Source organism: Phocoena phocoena, chromosome 3, assembly GCF_963924675.1.
Source record: "Phocoena phocoena chromosome 3, mPhoPho1.1, whole genome shotgun sequence".
Lineage (NCBI taxonomy): Eukaryota > Metazoa > Chordata > Mammalia > Artiodactyla > Phocoenidae > Phocoena > Phocoena phocoena.
In genome coordinates this window covers 26,629,179-26,646,518 of record NC_089221.1, presented here as the reverse complement: position 1 = coordinate 26,646,518, position 17,340 = coordinate 26,629,179, and the positions used below count along the sequence as shown (strand labels likewise).

The 17,340-nt window shown below is 41.8% G+C and overlaps 1 protein-coding gene across 1 annotated transcript in view; it reads right to left on the bottom strand.

The window, feature by feature from the left end:
- PDZD2 (PDZ domain containing 2) overlaps positions 1 to 17,340 on the bottom strand; it is a 237,287-nt gene that overhangs the window by 32,794 nt on the left and 187,153 nt on the right. The window contains exons 7-13 of the mRNA XM_065873632.1: positions 11,812 to 11,957; positions 8,189 to 8,308; positions 7,264 to 7,378; positions 4,338 to 4,411; positions 3,963 to 4,188; positions 3,029 to 3,146; positions 1,230 to 1,362 (exon numbers count right to left, since the gene is read on the bottom strand). Coding sequence (XP_065729704.1) covers positions 1,230 to 1,362; positions 3,029 to 3,146; positions 3,963 to 4,188; positions 4,338 to 4,411; positions 7,264 to 7,378; positions 8,189 to 8,308; positions 11,812 to 11,957 — 932 coding nt within the window. The remainder of the gene's footprint in view (positions 1 to 1,229; positions 1,363 to 3,028; positions 3,147 to 3,962; positions 4,189 to 4,337; positions 4,412 to 7,263; positions 7,379 to 8,188; positions 8,309 to 11,811; positions 11,958 to 17,340) is intronic.

The following is a 17,340-nucleotide window of genomic DNA, read 5'->3' as shown; positions in this document are numbered from 1 at the left end:
ATGGAAAAAGGTGGAGGAAGCAGGACTTGATTTTCTATTACTGATATTTATTCAAGCAGTTTTTAATGTAAGACATTTTAAAGAATGCTCGTAGACAAGAGAAAACGATCTGGGGGAAAGAAAGTAGTGGGGTTGAGCCTGAATCAGTCTGACGGCAATCGTCGTTCAAGCACTGTGGTCGACATCACCTTCCCAAATCAAGACCTGGAGTCATAGCTGGATAGCGCTTATTTGTACAGGGGAAACTGGTCAACGAATGAACACCTCCGAGACAGTGAAAATGACCCCATAAAGTTAACGCACTAAAGAAATCTCAGATGTGGCCCATGGGAGGACCTACCAGGTCTCCTGGCACAGACATCTTACTCTTAAAATGGCCTAAGAGTCCATCCAGTACAGCAGCCTGGGACCAATTAGGATGTGATCGAATAGTACTACAAATAATACAAAAGGGGCGGCCACATGACGGGCATGGGAAGAGCTAATGTTCTTAATAAGCGTTTTGAGTTGTTGAAAGGTCAAATTTTGTAAAATACAACCTGATTACCATGTTAGAGATAGGCTAATTTTAAAAGATTTTTACCTGGAGTACTCAAAAACAACAAAAATGCGTGCTCGAAGTGGGTTGAGTTGAACTTGCTAAAGTGTCCTGTGGTTAGCTTAAAAAATTAAAAGCAATCGCATAAGTAGAAGAGATACAACCAAGTAAACAGCAGAGGCCAACGATACGGGGGCTATGATTATCCGCAAGTTAGTATGGGCCAACTATGTGACATTGATGCTGAAAAACAATTAGTGGGCTCTTAAGCCTTAATTACACCTGAGTATTTTGCTCCGGTCAAGGATGGCCTGGACAGATCACCTAGTTTACTGCTCTCAGATTTTCTGGATGCAGAAACCCAAAGAGGTTAAGTATCTCACCAGAAATCGAGCCATCAGCTGGGGGTTACTCAGAACCCAGCACTCCTACCTTCCACAAATTTTAAATTCACCAAACATATTGTCAACATTTTCTAATAAAATGTTCTGAGTGTGGAGACCAAGAAGTCCAGATCAGTGATTCGTTTCCCGTGTGTATCAGTTACCTTGGTCACTGTGTGACCACAGGCTGACTCCCATCCCCAGCTGGGTGAACTGTCTCATCAAAGAGTGGGAATAGGAACATGTGTGTCACTGCTACTGGACAAATAGCTGTCTTCCCATACTCGGGAGAGTATGAAATACTTCACCTTTGGATTGGGGTGCCGGCCGATGACCAGGCGAACGGGTCCTGGGGGGCATTTGCTCAAGATGGCGTGGACTTTGCTCAAAGCAGCATGGCGGACGTTGACTGAGTTCACTTCCAGGATTTGATCTCCGCGGCTAGGGAGGCAACATGATCAACTCTGCCGTAACAGTTAGATTTTTACAAGATTTCCTTCTGGGAGAGGTTTATAATATGAAATCTTTTCTGAACACTTTAACAAAGCAAATGACATCCTTTCATCTTTGCATACGTATAAAAAAGCAACACAGTCATAAACACATTGGGTTTTAAACTGACAAAGACCATTACGCATATCTAACTGCATTTTCAGAAGTAGTAAAGTTAAATAAAATTGATAATAAGGACAACAATGAAGGCTACCATTTCTTGAACACGTAGTATATGCCAGGCACTATACAGAGAGATTTACATAACAATGCTTTGAATAGGTATTATTATTCCCATTATGTAGATAAAGCCACAGGCTCAGAGAGGTTACCCAGATGTCACACACTGTTGATCTCAGGTCTGTCTACCTTCTGATCATCAAGTGACAGTCTCTCGACCACCATCAGTTTCTCTTTCCCTACCATCTTGAAATGATTATTGTAATATAATTTAAGAAGGAAATATCTGAAGCTCAAAGGTTACCCAAGAATTTGTAAAAACGTTTCAAATTTGAACAAATGAGAAATTGGGGACAAGATGCCCATTTTGACTTGAAATTACAGGGAGAGAACTCAGTACGAGAGAACAAAGACTCTTTATGTGGGGTTTGAAGAATGTTCATTTGGCAGGCTCCAGACATATGGAACCATTCAAGAAAGAAACATCATCTTGGGATGTCATTAAAGGATTTTTTTTCCTTGGGTTCTAAAAGTATATTTTCTTTAATGTACTTTGGATGATTTGCTAAATTTTTTTCGGTATGGAACTTCACTCTGATGATTAACTAAAAACATAATATAATCTATTAACAGCACCCCAAAATGGCAACCTCAAGGAATGTCATTTTGTCAATTCCTCAACTGCTCAAGGACTTAGAAACTTCGAGGGGAGAAAGATGATACTGTCTGTACAGAGTGCTTCGTGCAATACGTGTGCATTCTTGTGAAGTTTAGGTGGGCACAGACCCACTGCAATTACTATATAATAGAATACCTAAACCTCTCTTGTATAAACAGAATACCCAATCTACAACTCAACTAGCCAAAATGAGAAATCAGACACGTGGTGATTTCAGACAGTAAGCATCTAGACGTCATCTCTTAAAAAGGAGTAAAACAACAGGAAAGGTTCAGGAGATTGTACTTAATAATAAAGGCCTCCTGTTCAAGGGCATGATTTCTGGACTCTCTTGTATCCAGTGATTCTGAAACCGTTTTGAGAAGTTCCCAGTATCTCCTATGAATTTTACATAATAAATGAATATAAAATTTTACATAAATGAATATAAAAGTGAAAGAAAATATTTGGATAATCATAGATAGCTATATAGAGTTGTACTGTGTCAGGTTTCTGAGACTGAACTTCTGAGTCCAAATAGAACAAAATTCGTAGGGAAAGCCAAGATCTGGAGTTCTTGAATTCAACCAAATTTCATTTATATTATCTTTTCATCTTTGGAGATGTTTTTGATTGTAATCCTGGCTATATGACTGCAAATAATACAAACATTTAGAATCCCACAGGGGAATGTAACAGGGCAGGTATCTTACATATGTATGTATTCGCATATTCACAAACACACCAGAACTCTAAACTTTCAGGTTTACAACTAACCTCAGATTGCTCTCCATCTTGGCCACTGATCCAGGGGCAAGGCTGTGAATGTAGATGCCCGGAGGGCTGTTTTCTAGGGCCAGGCAGCAGGCACCAATGCCTAATCCAACTCTGGGCTCTGTGGGAGGCATCATTGAAAGAAAACAAAATTAAAAACGAAAACAACAAAAACTGAAAAGCAGTATTAAGTGATTTGAAACGGCATTAATGTATATGCTGACCAATAACCATTTATTTTTGGACCAGACTCAGAATACAAATTTTGCTTTTCTTTGTCAATAGGGCCATATTCTGTTAATGAGTCCATGGCAGAACCAGGGGCTAACTATGGACTGTGAATTACTCAATCAATGATCCATCCTCTTCTTAGTCTAAAGAGCCTCCTCGAAGCTGCTTTTGGAAATAGGCAGAGTCCAAGTAATATCTTCTATTCTGCATACACAACTTTAGGTTTTCTTTCGCCTCTCTTTTTAGCAACTAATCTCTTGGTTATTTAATTGCTCACCATATTTCTATAGCTGGTGGGGAGGAAAAGGAGACAAAGATTAAAAGTGATAACATTTGGTGTCACCCAGGACTTTCAGTTACTGGTGTTTACTGTATTCTTGACTATATTCTTCATTCTTTAAAATGTTTTATTAGCCCTAGAATTAAGCTAGTCAGTGATGTTTTTCACATGAGTCTCTGACACACCGTGATTCATCTGGAGAGAGCTTAGAAAATCGTGCTACTGGTAACTTCCCTTCACTTTAGTAAAATGACTAAAATCTCTACTTTTGATCCCACTGTCCATTTAGAGAATAACATATGTTGTTGGTAGCAGACTGTTCCAAAGGAGCGATTCATAGAAAAAAATATAAAAAATTAACCTAAGAACAGATTACAAATTATTATTTCAGAGAATGTAACAAAAATGAGGAAGAGCTGGTATCACCTTTGTTGAGGGTTACTTCCATGACAATTCTGTCCTTTGGCCCGGGGGCCTTTCGTCCCAGGGACGAAGAACTGGCTTCATCGGCACACAGCGCTGAGGTTCCCCCACTGGTGTTGAAGTTTGGGGAGCTGGATCTGCTCATGTGTGTGGGTGTGGAGCAGGGTGTGAGGCTTGGGCTCAGTAACTTGGTGCGTACCGTTAAGACAAATAATCCACTCCGGATTTGCTGAAAAAACAAGAAGAAAGAAGGGCTAAAACCTTCAGGCTGTCCTTTTATCAAAGGGTGGAAAAAAAAAAAAAAAATCACCAAATCCAAACCAGAAAGAAATAAAGAAAAACAAAGAAGACAAAGGCGATCAATAAGAATGTCGTTACCTTAAAGGTATGAATGGCTTCTTGAAATGTCAAGCCCTTGATTGGTATTCCATTTACATCTAGGATTTCATCCCCTAGTGACCAAATTTGAGAATTGCATTAACATCAAGTTTTTGTTTACTGGAATCTGCTTGGTCAGTACTAGAATAAGATACCATATGGTCCCTGATTTACAACTCTATAAGATGAATTTTATTGTTCCAATCTATTTTCATTAGCTTAGCTCCGAGGAATGTCACAAAATGGGACAATAAATGACAATGCATATTCTTTTGCAGTAATTCTATATTACCATCTTTAACTAAAACAACTGTGGGAAGCATCAAGATCTTATTCTCTAGCCACTGCCAAGTCTGATAATAGATGTTCTACATTTAGAGATCAAACTACAAAAACCGAATACCTAGTCTTTTCTTATAGTTTTTGTTTTACAACTTAAACCCACTGGCAGCGAAGCACAAACACACGTAACATGTGAGAAGCCTTGCCTATATTTGCAGAAAGACATGGCGTGTGAAAAATGGTTTAAATGATAGAGACAAAAAAACTCGTGAGATACTATTTAGGAGTGGCAGCCCCCCGTCTACATCCAGCCCCATAGTCTAGATGCCTGGTCTTACTGACGGCGTTCAAGGTTCGCAGTCATTAAGCTGGCTAGTTATTATACGCTTCTATCTAAGAGATTACTGTAGACTAATATCAAATTGCTTTCTCTCTCTCTCTCGCTCTCTTTCTCTCTTCTCCCTCAAACTATCCTGGACTCATCGTCAACTCCAAGAAGGCACAGGTCATTTTTCTAGTTGTTGATAGTGTCTGCTGGGAACATAAAAGAACTTGGACATCCTGTTGACTTAACAGAGCTAGTTTCCGGTTTTGTACTCTTGTGACATGGTCTGTTTTGGGGAATAGCAGTTCATCAAAAACACTACAAAGACGTGCAAGAGAGAAGAACAGATGAACCTTGCACAGCAGTATGGTACAGAAGAGGAACTCCCTTTACTTACAACAAAGTACAAAGCAACCTAAGAACACACATTTTCTCCTCTCGTGAACAGCCAATCCCAGGAGCACGTAGGGTAATCCATTAAAGGAATCCTGTATATGAGTTTAAAAAGGTAGCAGTACCCCACCCATTTGTTATGTGCCTTCTCTTTAATGCAATTACAGAAGTTGTAAACTAAGTGAAATAATCTGTTTAAAAATCACCTGGTATAACCGATTACTCAACTAGGCGAGGTTTTTGGTTTGTTTCCACCTGGGCAAAGGGTAGAAACATTAACATAATGGCTCATGCTCTTAAAAATCTTTGCAAGATTACTTAAAAGACAGATCATCCAACAGGTTGAAAATCCATTCTGACTTCTATTTATTGTAAGTGAATACATATGAAAATACAGTATTTAGGAGAAGCAAGTGCTGTTAACCTCTCCTATCGATTTCTTTTTTCCCCTCCACTTTGTTCCATTCTACTGGCATTGCAGGATGAATTTCAATCAAGTGAACACATGGCACATCCATTATAAAAATGCTTGGCTAAAATTTTATATTGTTGTGAAACTAGACACAAACACCACCTGGGAGTTAACCCTTCCTCTGAGACAGAAATAAATATTCTGCCATCAAAATATTAAGCCTGGGCTTCCCTGGTGGCGCAGTGGTTAAGAATCCGCCTGCCAATGCAGGGGACACGGGTTCAATTCCTGGTCCGGGAAGATCCCGCATGCCACGCAGCAACTAAGCCCGTGCGCCACAACTACTGAGCCTGCGCTCTAGAGCCTGTGAGCCACAACTACTGAGCCCACGTGCCACAACTACTGAAGCCACGTGCCTAGAGCCTGTGCTCCACAAGAGAAGCCACCACAATGAGAAGCCCACACACCCCAACAAAGAGTAGCCCCCGCTCGCTGCAACTAGAGAAAGCCCACGAGCAGCAAAAAAGACCCAATGCAGCCAAAAATAATAAATTAATTAAAAAAAATTAAGCCCGGTCACGGATTATCGTTAGTACACAGGCTTCTGGGATTGCTCTACCTACAAAAAAGGAGGCTCCAATTCACTCTTAATCAGTTTTAAGAAAATAAGCTGGTTAAACACAACATCACCTATCTTTGGACCAACTGATCTGAACAGTCACAGCATTTTTGAAGGTAACTAGAAATAGTGTGATTCAATCATTCCATGCAGGAAGCATGGAATAAGGAGGAGAAAAATCAGGACTCATGAACAAGTTCTGGGGATCTAAGGTACAGCATGGGACCTATAGTTAACAAGACTGTTATATACTTGAAAATTGCTAAGAGAGTAGATGTTAAATGTTCTCACCACACAAGCACACAAAAGGTCATTATGTGAGGTGATGGAGGTGTTCACTAACCTTGTCTGGCAATCATTTTGCAATATATGTGTGTCAAATCATGTTGTACACCTTCAATACATGCGGTTATCAATTATATCTCAGTAAAGCTGGGAGCAAAAAAGTGCTTGTCTAGTATGTTTACATGTGTGCAAAATGGTAGGTGCTATGGAGCGTGTAAAAGATGTTTCTGTACTCCAGCCCCAAAGCAAGAATGCACTGCAAACTCTCAGGAATTTTCAAGGCAAGGAACACAATCAAAGACCCAGGGGACAAGACAGACATTTAAAGACATTCAAGCCACTTCTCACGTAATGTCTCATTTAATCCTCACTACAGCTCCTCAAGGTACGTATTAATATCCCAAGTTCACAACAGAGGAAAGTGAAGCTCAGGTTCTATCAATTGTCCAAGGTCATGATGTAGTAAGTGCTGGATTCAGCCCAGGTCTACCTGACTACCAAGCCCACAGACTTAGCTGCTGTGCCATTTGCTTCACATCCTGCAAGGAGGCAGATTCTCCTGGAATCAAAGCTCACTGGCACTGAGGACCACCAAGAGGCCTTCTCCTACCTTCTTTAAGCCTTCCATCCTCTGCAGCTGATCCATTTGGGAAAATGGTCTTGACAAAAATCCCCATCTGTCCTCGAATGCAGTCTCGACCTCCAGCAATGCTAAAGCCAAGGCCCTACACGCAAAGGAGGTGGGGGTCCAGGTTGTCAGTGTGGTATTTAACTAAGGGCATCCTTTCCCATTGCAGTATTTCACTGAGGGCACCCTTCTCATTGTAGTATTTAACTGAGGTGTCCTTCCCAAACAGGCTCAGAGTTAAGCTAACTAGCTGTAAAGTCAAATCTGTGTTCCCTTCACCATTTCCCTCCTCAGATCCATTTGCATTGTGCTAGCTGTGCATTACATTAAAGGGTGAAAGTTTTAGGTAAACATGAAATTGCTAGATTTGACAATCTTTGATCTCCAAAGATGTCAATTTCACATGGATCAACTAATAGCTCATGAGAGTCATTTCACACTGAGCAGGTGCCATATTTGTTTTATTCTTTTGTTTTTGTATAATATCAAAATGGATATTTTGGTATTTGTATAATATCAAATTATTTATACTATTCCTCTTATAATAATGGCAATGTCATGAAGTTCATTCCAAAGGATAACTGGGATTATTCTCTGAAGCTGCAGGGTCTGCCTTTCTTTCAATAGTGGTAAAAGTTGGGGCATTTACCCCATCCTTGATTGTGCCCTAGCTGCCAGGTGGTGACTCCTGAAATCATAAGGGCAAATATGGTATGATGTCACTTGGAGGCCCACAGGAAAGGATGCCAGGGAATCCAATCAAATCCACCCAAAGACCACTTAATCTATTCTTCTTTATACCTTTTACTTTTTATTTCATGTAAAAACAACACTAAAAAGTAACCATTTAAAACATATATGCTAACATTTACCTGGAGAGCAAAACAACGTACAGAAAGGAGCTCACCTTGCCTTTCTCTTTGTACAGGCCAATGATAGAGATGACCGATGGCCGAATGAGTCTCCACGGAGATTCCACCTGAGTAGTACTTAGCGAGCGAGTAGACTTCTTCACAATGTGGTATTCCTAGAAGTCGGCACATGAGGTCAGAGGTAGTCTCACTCATCCTGCTGTGGTCTCTGGCATAAAAATATACTCAGATTTGGAAAACCTCAGTTGTCTTTTGTGTTAGACAGCCATTGCCCTCTGGTCCGTATCTGGTCCAGTGGCTTAGATAAAGTTTATTATAAAGAACATTGAAGGAACAGCCCCAACTGTGACTGGCGGTCATGCTTTCTTCCCCCCACATAAAGAACTGCTTGGCAACCACCTGGGGCTGCTCCTTCCTTGACCCTACTCCACAGATCCTACTTCTCGCTTTCTGGATTTCAGTTAGGAACCGGAAACCGAGAGGCCTCGGAGATACAGAATGACCATCCCCTGGTCGGGTTCTCCCTTGGAAGTCACCCTCGCCCCACCCCAAGTTCACAATCATGGTTAGAAAGTATCTCACCATTTGAAGTTTAATTCACTCACTCAAAACTCAGCAAGCCCTTGTTTCTTATAAAACCCAAACCGCAAACCCAGACAACTGTTATTTAGTATAAAAGATCCCGCTGAGAGACTGCAGCAGCTTTAGTTCTAATCCCTCACATTTGGAAAATAAAATACTTTCCCACAAGCCACACTTTCCCTTCCTGGCACACAGCAGCTCAAAATCTCCATCTCTTTTTCCTGTCCATCACCCACCATATCCACGTGTGTAAGCAGGGTGCACTATTTATAACAAGAGACTGAACGAATCTCTTGCTAAAGCATTGCGACAATCTAGCTCCTTGTTGTTCTTCTTCGTTTTTTTTTTTTTAATTAATTAATTAACTTTTGGCTGCGTTGGGTCTTCGTTGCTGCGTGCAGGCTTTCTCTAGTTGTGGCGAGCAGGGGCTACTACTCTTCATTGAGGTGCACAGGCTTCTCATTGCGGTGGCTTCTCTTGTTGAGGAGCACGGGCTCTAGGCACGCAGGCTTCAGTAGTTGTGGCATGTGGGTTCAGTAGTTGTGGCTCACGGGGTCTAGAGCGCAGGCTCAGTAATTGTGGCGCATGGACTTAGTTGCTCTGCGGCATGTGGGATCTTCCCGGACCAGGGCTTGAACCCGTGTCCCCTGCATTGGCAGGTGGATTCTTAACCACTGCACCACCAGGGAAGCCCCGCTATTCTTCTTAGAATAATAAATTGCTTAAATGACACAGATATTCTAGCATAAACAAAAAATGCTAAAAAATCATTTCATGTTGAATATGAGAAAAGAGACACTAGAAAATAGTTTATCCTTAATTAGCATATTCAGAGTTAGAAATGAGATATCTGCTAATGATATTTTCGTATTCTTGGCAACTTAGAACAATTGTATTTTGCTGTTTTACAAAATTATCTGTCAGCCATGTTGGCCTCCCAGACTCTGATTCATTAAAAAAAATGACATTGGCTTGGCCAGGTTACCACCCTTTTACTGAAACCATCATGGGAATAGCCATACATAGCTCTCAAATACAGAGGTTCATGTACAGACTCATAAGGGAACTCTTTCTCTGACCACCAACCTCCAGCAGCACCTCATTCCATCTCCCCTTTGGGAACCAGAGGCCAGCAGGCTTCACTCTTCTCTTGAAGAGTTTCAGGGGTCCCACTACATTTTTAGACCTCTGTTTTCCAATATGGCAGCCACTAACCACCCGCGGCTATCCATATTTAAATTGAGATGAATTAAAATTAAAAACGCACTCCTCAGTCTCACTAGCCACCTTTCATGTGCTTAAAAGACATACGTGGCTACCATATTGGGCAGTACAGACATAAAACATTTCCATCAGTGCAGAAAGCTTTACTGGATAGCTCTATTCTAGAGAATACTTTTTAGTGGAGGGAGAGAAGAAAGAAAGAAAAAAAAGAAAGAGAGAAAGAGAGAAAAAAAGAAAGAAAGAAAGAAAAGAAAGGAGGGAGGGAGGAAGAAAAGAAAGTAGAGAGGGAGGGAGGGAGGGAGGAAGGGAGGAAGGAAGGAGGTTAGGAAGGAAGTGAATCCTGGGAGAAAAAAAAAAAGGCAGAAAATAAGAGAAGACAAGGGAAAGAACAACTTGAAGAGGAAAAAAAAAAGTTTCTTCTTTAAAATCTTCACTAGCCTGTGCTTCCTGGTTCCTAGAAGCCTGGTTAGAAGAAATAGGTATTCCTAGGCTATAAATACGGTCAGGTTTCCTCAGCGGGTCAGTTAGGAAATCAGCACCTCAGTGCTGGACATCCTCGGCCATGATGGCAGCAGATCCGCTCTCACCTTCCTCACTAACTAAAATTGTCTGAAACGCGGCTCTCCTGTGACTGCTTGATCTCCCGCCGCCTCTGTTGATCCAACTGGATCATTCTGCACAGGCCACAGACTTGTCTCCAGACACGGGTCTGGAGGAGCTCTAACCAGGCCCTATGCAAGTTTTTTGCTCTGCTTTTGCTCGGTGCCCCAATTCAAGTTGCCACTGGGGGGATTCAACACAGACAGCCTAATCGGCAGCTGCCTCTGAAACACGGGCGCTTTTGAATTTTATTGGGCAGGCAACTCCCTGCACAGGGATTCTGGTGCATCGCTTGGAGCCAAATACTCAACCTCTTTGGGATTCAGTTGCCCTACCTGTAAAAAGGTGAGACACAAAAAGCAAGGGCCCAACCCAGATGCCCTGAGCCAGGTCTTTTAGAACTCAACTATCTGAGTCTCCACGCCCTTACAGGTGTCACTACTGCCACACCCTCCTCCCTCCATCTCTACTTCATTGCAGGCCTGGGGACAAGATGCCAATGACTCCTCCTGAGCGCTCTGGCTGATGGTGCCAGGGCTCAAAGACACTCCACAAGTTCCCCAGAGACTGAACCTGCCTCCAACTTGGTTATGAGACATCTACCCAGTTTCTACTGGGTTGAGGATGGTGGAATTGAGGATGAGCCCCTGAGCAGGGTTGTGGAGCCCCGAGCTCTGGCGGGGATGGGCCCTGGAATATCAACATCCCCACCTTCCTCACCCCTCTTGGCAGCCTCTTCTGACCTTGGCTGTTTGAGCCATGACTCTATAACAGGTAGGATCCCAGGCACAGCACAGGCACACCCAACCGCCTCCGGCCCTCACACGTCCCCACACCCACCCACCCACCAGGCTATGCTGACACATGACACACCCACTAAACAAGAGACGGTGGTTCTTACCACAGACCATGACGCGCCATTGTCTCCTGGCAGTTGAAAGCAGCTCTCGTTTCCAAAACACACAGTAGAAAGAGGATCAAGGTTTTTTTCCTTCTCTTTTATTTTCAAATATTAGGCTGACTACTTCCTTCTAGCCTCCCTGGATAGATCTCACTGACTATGCTATACCTCTAGTCCTGAATACCCCTGGCCCTCATAGACGGACAGGTCTTCAGAGCACGGAAGCTCCTGCTGGTCTCGGAGAGAATAAAAGAAAACCTGGAGACCCAGGGCTGGAAACATGCTCTTCCACCCCTAACCAAGTAACTGTGACTGGATAAGAAAGCCAGGGGCTCCACGGTGCTGCACTACCTGTGCTGTGCCCGTCGAGTCCAGGAGCTGGGGGAGAGAGTGCTTCCGGCCATCTCGGGAGACCTCCAACATCCTGGCCCGGGGGTCCCCATTTCTCAGCATCAGCTCATTATATTCTTCAACAGACTCTAGACGGTGCACACCCCCTTGAAAAAACAGAGGGGAAACATGACTCGATAGAGAATGAAGAGGATCTTAAGAGCATGCATAGGTATAAACTTGTCGATTTCCACCCACATTCATGGTGGCTCAGACGGCCTGGTGTCGAATACTTCAGTACTTTCAAAGCACCCAGCTCACTGCGCTCAACCATCAAGCCCTGCATAAGCTTGGTGCGTGCTGAGGCCGTAATGCCAGGCTCTGAAGAAAGTGCTCGTTTTGGAAGTGAACAGCTTCAAAAAGGGCAATGTATATGTTTCATCCAAGTTAAGATGTAGCTGTGGTTGGTAAGGCAATAAACAATAGTGAGAATGCTATCAGTAGACGACTTCTTAGTGCTGGAGGAATATCACTTTGTGGTTGGTATAGTTCCATGATTGGGGGATGCCTTTTTCCATGTATAGCAATGACTATTGAAACAAACTTTTAGTTAAAGTGTAACAACTTACAGAAACGGGCAGAAATCATTAAGTGTACGTACAGTTCCATGAAATTTCACAAAATGAATATGCCAATAACATCCAGACTAAGACATAGAATATTAGCAGATCCCCAAATCCCCTTTTGTGCCGCTAACCCCCTCACCCAAGCGTAACCATTATCCCAGCTTCTAACACCACAGATCACTTTTGCCTATTTTCAAACTTGATATAAATGAACACATACAATATGTGTGTTTTGGTATCTGGCTCCTCGTTTATGTTGCTACATTCCAATGGTTTGTTCATCTCCTTTCTGCATACTATTTCATCGTATAAACACAGCACAATTTATTTATCCATTCTATTGCTGATGGACATTTGATTTGTTTCCAGTTTCAGATCCCGAATAAGGGTCAGCAAACTTCTTCCGTAAAGGCCAGATAGTAAATGTTTTAGGCTTTACAAGTCACAAATGGTCTCAGTCACACATTCTTTACAATTTTTTTTTACAATGCATTAAAAATGTAGAAAGTGTTTCTATCTGTGGGCCATACAAATACAGCTGTGGGCAGAAGCTTGCTGACCCCGATCTAGAATATACTGTTACTGGACATTCTGTGATGTATCTGTTGGATGTACCTAGGAGAGGCGTGGCTGGGTTACAGGTACGTGTTCCCCTTCACCACGCAGGATCACCAGGGTGTGTGAGTGCTTGCTATTCCACTTTCTTGTCACACTTAGCAGTGTCAGTCTTTCTAATTTTAGCCACTCTGCTGGATATATAATGGTATTTCCCTGTGGTTCATAATTTACATTTCACTGAGGACTGGTGAGACTGAGCTTCTTTTCAAGTATTCATTGGCTGTTTTTCTTTTTTAAGGTTGTAAAGAGGCTCTTCAAGTCTTTTGCTCATTCCTTCCTTCTTCTTTTTACTTTTTTAATTGGACTACTAGAAAATTTTATTATTTTTTTTCTTTGCTCATTCTTTTATTGGATTTTTCTCTGTTGATTTACAAGAGTTTTATTTTCTTGTTAATATATTTTAGATATGAATCCTTTGTGGAATCTATGTATTGCAAATATCTTCTCCATGTCTGTGACTTGCCTTTTCACTCTCTCAATGGTATTTTTTTTTTAGATGTTGGGGGTAGGAGTTTATTAATTAATTAATTTATTGTTTTTGCTGTGCTGGGTCTTCGTTTCTGTGCAAGGGCTTTCTCTAGTTGTGGCAAGCGGGGGCTACTCTTCATCGCGGTGTGCGGGCCTCTCACTATCGCGACCTCTCTTGTTGCGGAGCACAAGCTCCAGACGCACAGGCTCAGCAGTTGTGGCTCACGGGCCTAGTTGCTCCATGGCATGTGGGATACTCCCGTACTGGGGCACGAATCCGTGTCCCCTGCATCGGCAGGCGGACTCTCAACCACTGTGCCACCAGGGAAGCCCCTATAGTAATGATTTTTAAAGACATCTTTATCATACTTAGTTTATATTATACACTATTTTAAAATAAGATAGTTTAAGGGACTTTAATCATTTAAAAATTTTTAATTTTATTTTTTATTGAAGTATAATTGATGTATAATATAAATTACACATGTACAATATAGTGAATCAGTTTTTAATGGTTATATTCCATTCATAGTTATTATAAAATATTGGCTATATTCCCTGTGTTGTACAATATATCCTTGTAGCTTATTTTATACCTAATAGTTTGTACCTCTTAATCCCCTACCACTATGGCCCCTCCCCCGCTTCCCTCTCCCCAGTGGTAACCACTAGTTTGTTCTCTGTATCTGTGAGTCTGCTTCTTTTTTTGTTATATGCACTAGTTGGTCGTATTTTTTAGCTTCTACATATAAGTGGTATCATACAGTATTTCTCTTTCTCTGTCTGATTTCTTTCAGTTAGCATAATACCCTCCACGTTCATCCATGTTGCTGCAAATGCCATTATTTAGTTCTTTTTTATGGCTGAGTAATATTCCATTGTATATATACACACATCTTCCTTATCCATTTATCTGCTGACGAACATTCAAGTTGCTTCCATATCTTGCAATTGTAAATAATGCTGTTGTGAACACGGGTGCGTGTATCTTTATGGATTAGTGTATTAGTTTTTTTTTTAATATATATACCCAGGAGTGGAATTGATTGGTCATATGGTAGTTCTACTTTTAGTTTTTTGAGAAACCGCCATACTGTTTTCCATTGCGGCTACACCAGTTTACATTCCCACCAACAGTGTACGAGGGTTTAAGGAACTTTAATTTAATTTAATTTAATTTATTTATTTTTTTGTGGCACGCGGGCCTCTCACTGCTGTGGCCTCGCGCGAGCTCAGCGGCCATGACTCACGGACCTAGCCACTCCGCAGCATGTGGGATCTTCCTGGACCGGGGCACGAACCCGTGTCCCCTGCATCAGCAGGCGGACTCTCAACCACTGCGCCACCAGGGAAGCCCGGGACTTTAATTTTAAATGATGGATCAATTACATTGAATGTAGCTATAATCATATTATGATGTTTATTATATACTATATATATGTGGAGAGCCATGTGTATATATGTGTTTGTGTATATAACTATATATACATATAGATTCTTTGAAATATCAAATTCTCCTAGACTGTAATATTTTCACTTGATGACTTAAAATTTCAATTTATCTAAAAATTTCTCAGGAAGTTTTTCATGGAATAAAACAAGATGATTCTGTACTCTTTTAAAAATATATAATATATCGATGAGTTTTTAATAGTGATGAAAAGTTAGAACAGGGCTGATACAGTTATATTATAATGGACATTTCTAAAAGCCTGGTTTTTCAAAAGCTACATATTAACTTTGTGATTCAAATTTCAGGTTTTCAAACACCTGAAATTCCTTTGCAATCAAAAGAAAAATTTTCATTTTCACAAAACTAAGGCATTAACATGGATAAATCAAAAATACCAAAGTTAAAAGGGACCCTGCTGGCAAAAAAAGGAGGTATGAAGTAAAGAAAACTCTGGTTAGAATATCAGGAAAAATGTTCCATAAAATCGCTTTAGTCATTTTGGAGCCAGACTGGCCCAAATCTTAGTGGAAATGGCTGGAAACTCTTTACAGAACCTCCTTAATAATTCATGACCAGGTTAATCTATCTTGGCATGCTTACTCATCTGAAAAAGATTTATTAGAAGAAAATTCCTTTTGAGCTGACAGGGAAGCACTTGCCATTGACAGAAGAGAAACCACATACGGTAGTGTCTGTAGATAATATACTGATACGTGAATACCAGAGTGACTCGCTTAAGAAAATATGAAATAAATATCCAGGTTTACAGGACACAGAAATTAGGAGGTGATCACATTAAAATCTCCTGCATTCAAATGTCTTTAGACTGAACATATTTCAAAGCACTGAATGGAGAACCGATTCCTTAAGCCTCTTTAAGGTGCCTCCAAACTACTTCTCCAGTCTTAGCTCCCACTATCCTGCTACATGAATTCATTGCTCTAGCCTGATGAGCCTCAAAGGAGAGGATTTGTCCTCTACCCACATCCTTACTCAAACTGGGAAGCATATAACTATCACTTGAAGTTTTACCCAATTTTGCCCACACCATCACCTCCCATGCCAAGAATCTCCTTCCCCCAAATCGCTCTGCTGGACTGAATCGTTGTTACTGTTGGATTATTGGATCTTTCAGATAGCTGAGGCAGAAAAACAGCTGCCAAAAACTTCTCTAACCAATTCTTTTCCCCATCGTCCCTAAGTATTTCTCACGCATTTTGCCCCAAGTCTAGACCCCGGGTTTCCTCCTCCTGTGTTCTACCAAGCCCCGCCAATGTACTGGCAATCCTTTATCTTGTTTCCTCTGGATGCCTCCCCCAGTATCACAACTCAGAGACATTTCAGTCTTCATACCTCTTGTTCGCGCCTTATCATGACCTGCAAGTTCTTGAGAATCCTCCTATCTGAACCCATTCAAGCATCTTCCCCTCTTGAGAGGGAGTGAGAATGATGATAATGAAAATGACAATGATGAACGTGATATTGACGATGACGGTCATAACAATGGCAGCTACCATGTGGTGAGGGCCTACTGCTGCCACAGTTTGGAGTTGCGGTACCATATACATTCGCTCAACTGTATCTCTCAACAAGGCCCAGCATTTAGAAGGTATTCACATTGATTGGCAATTATAACGCTCATCTTACAGGTGAAAAATCTGAGACCCAAAGAAGTTAAGTCACCTGTCCCAGGTCACACAGCCAGTAACGGCAGAGCTGGGAATTGCACACAGTTCTTCCTGACTTTGTGCATGTGCTTCTTCTACTATATTGCCTTGTTATGGCCTTGGATGTCTAGGAAAAACACAGGAAGAGAGGGCGGCATCCATTTGTGGCAAACAGTAGCCAGTTCTGGATTTACTACTCAGCCGAATGTCCTGCACATTCTAAATTAATAGTACGAACATGGAGAATCATAGATCTGGAAGGTCGTCAGCTAGGATCCCCTCCCCACATCTGTATCCGTAAAGCCCCGGACTGGGGAATGGGATTCTCTCCAAGTTCCTCAGGAAGCCAAGGGGCGGGTAGGAAGAACTCTGACTGGAAGACAGACTGAATGAGTGACCTTACCTTTGGGATCCCCTTAACTTCTCTGGTCACATCCATAAAATGAGGAATGTGACTGCACTGGTTTCAAAGGTCCCTGTATTTCCCCAGAGCTCTATGACCCTCCCCTGGGAACTGTTCATAAGGTGCTGATCGGACAGCTGACCTAAAGACCTCCTTCCCCACCGCAAACACACATAGGATTTAGATGTATTTCTCTCAGTTGTTCCTCGGGGCTGAAGGGGAGCTGGTCGTTCTCTGCATGTGAGGACCATCTTTCCCTCTAGTCTTATCAGCCTCTGGCCAATCACATTGATTTTTGTTGCAAACCCATATCCT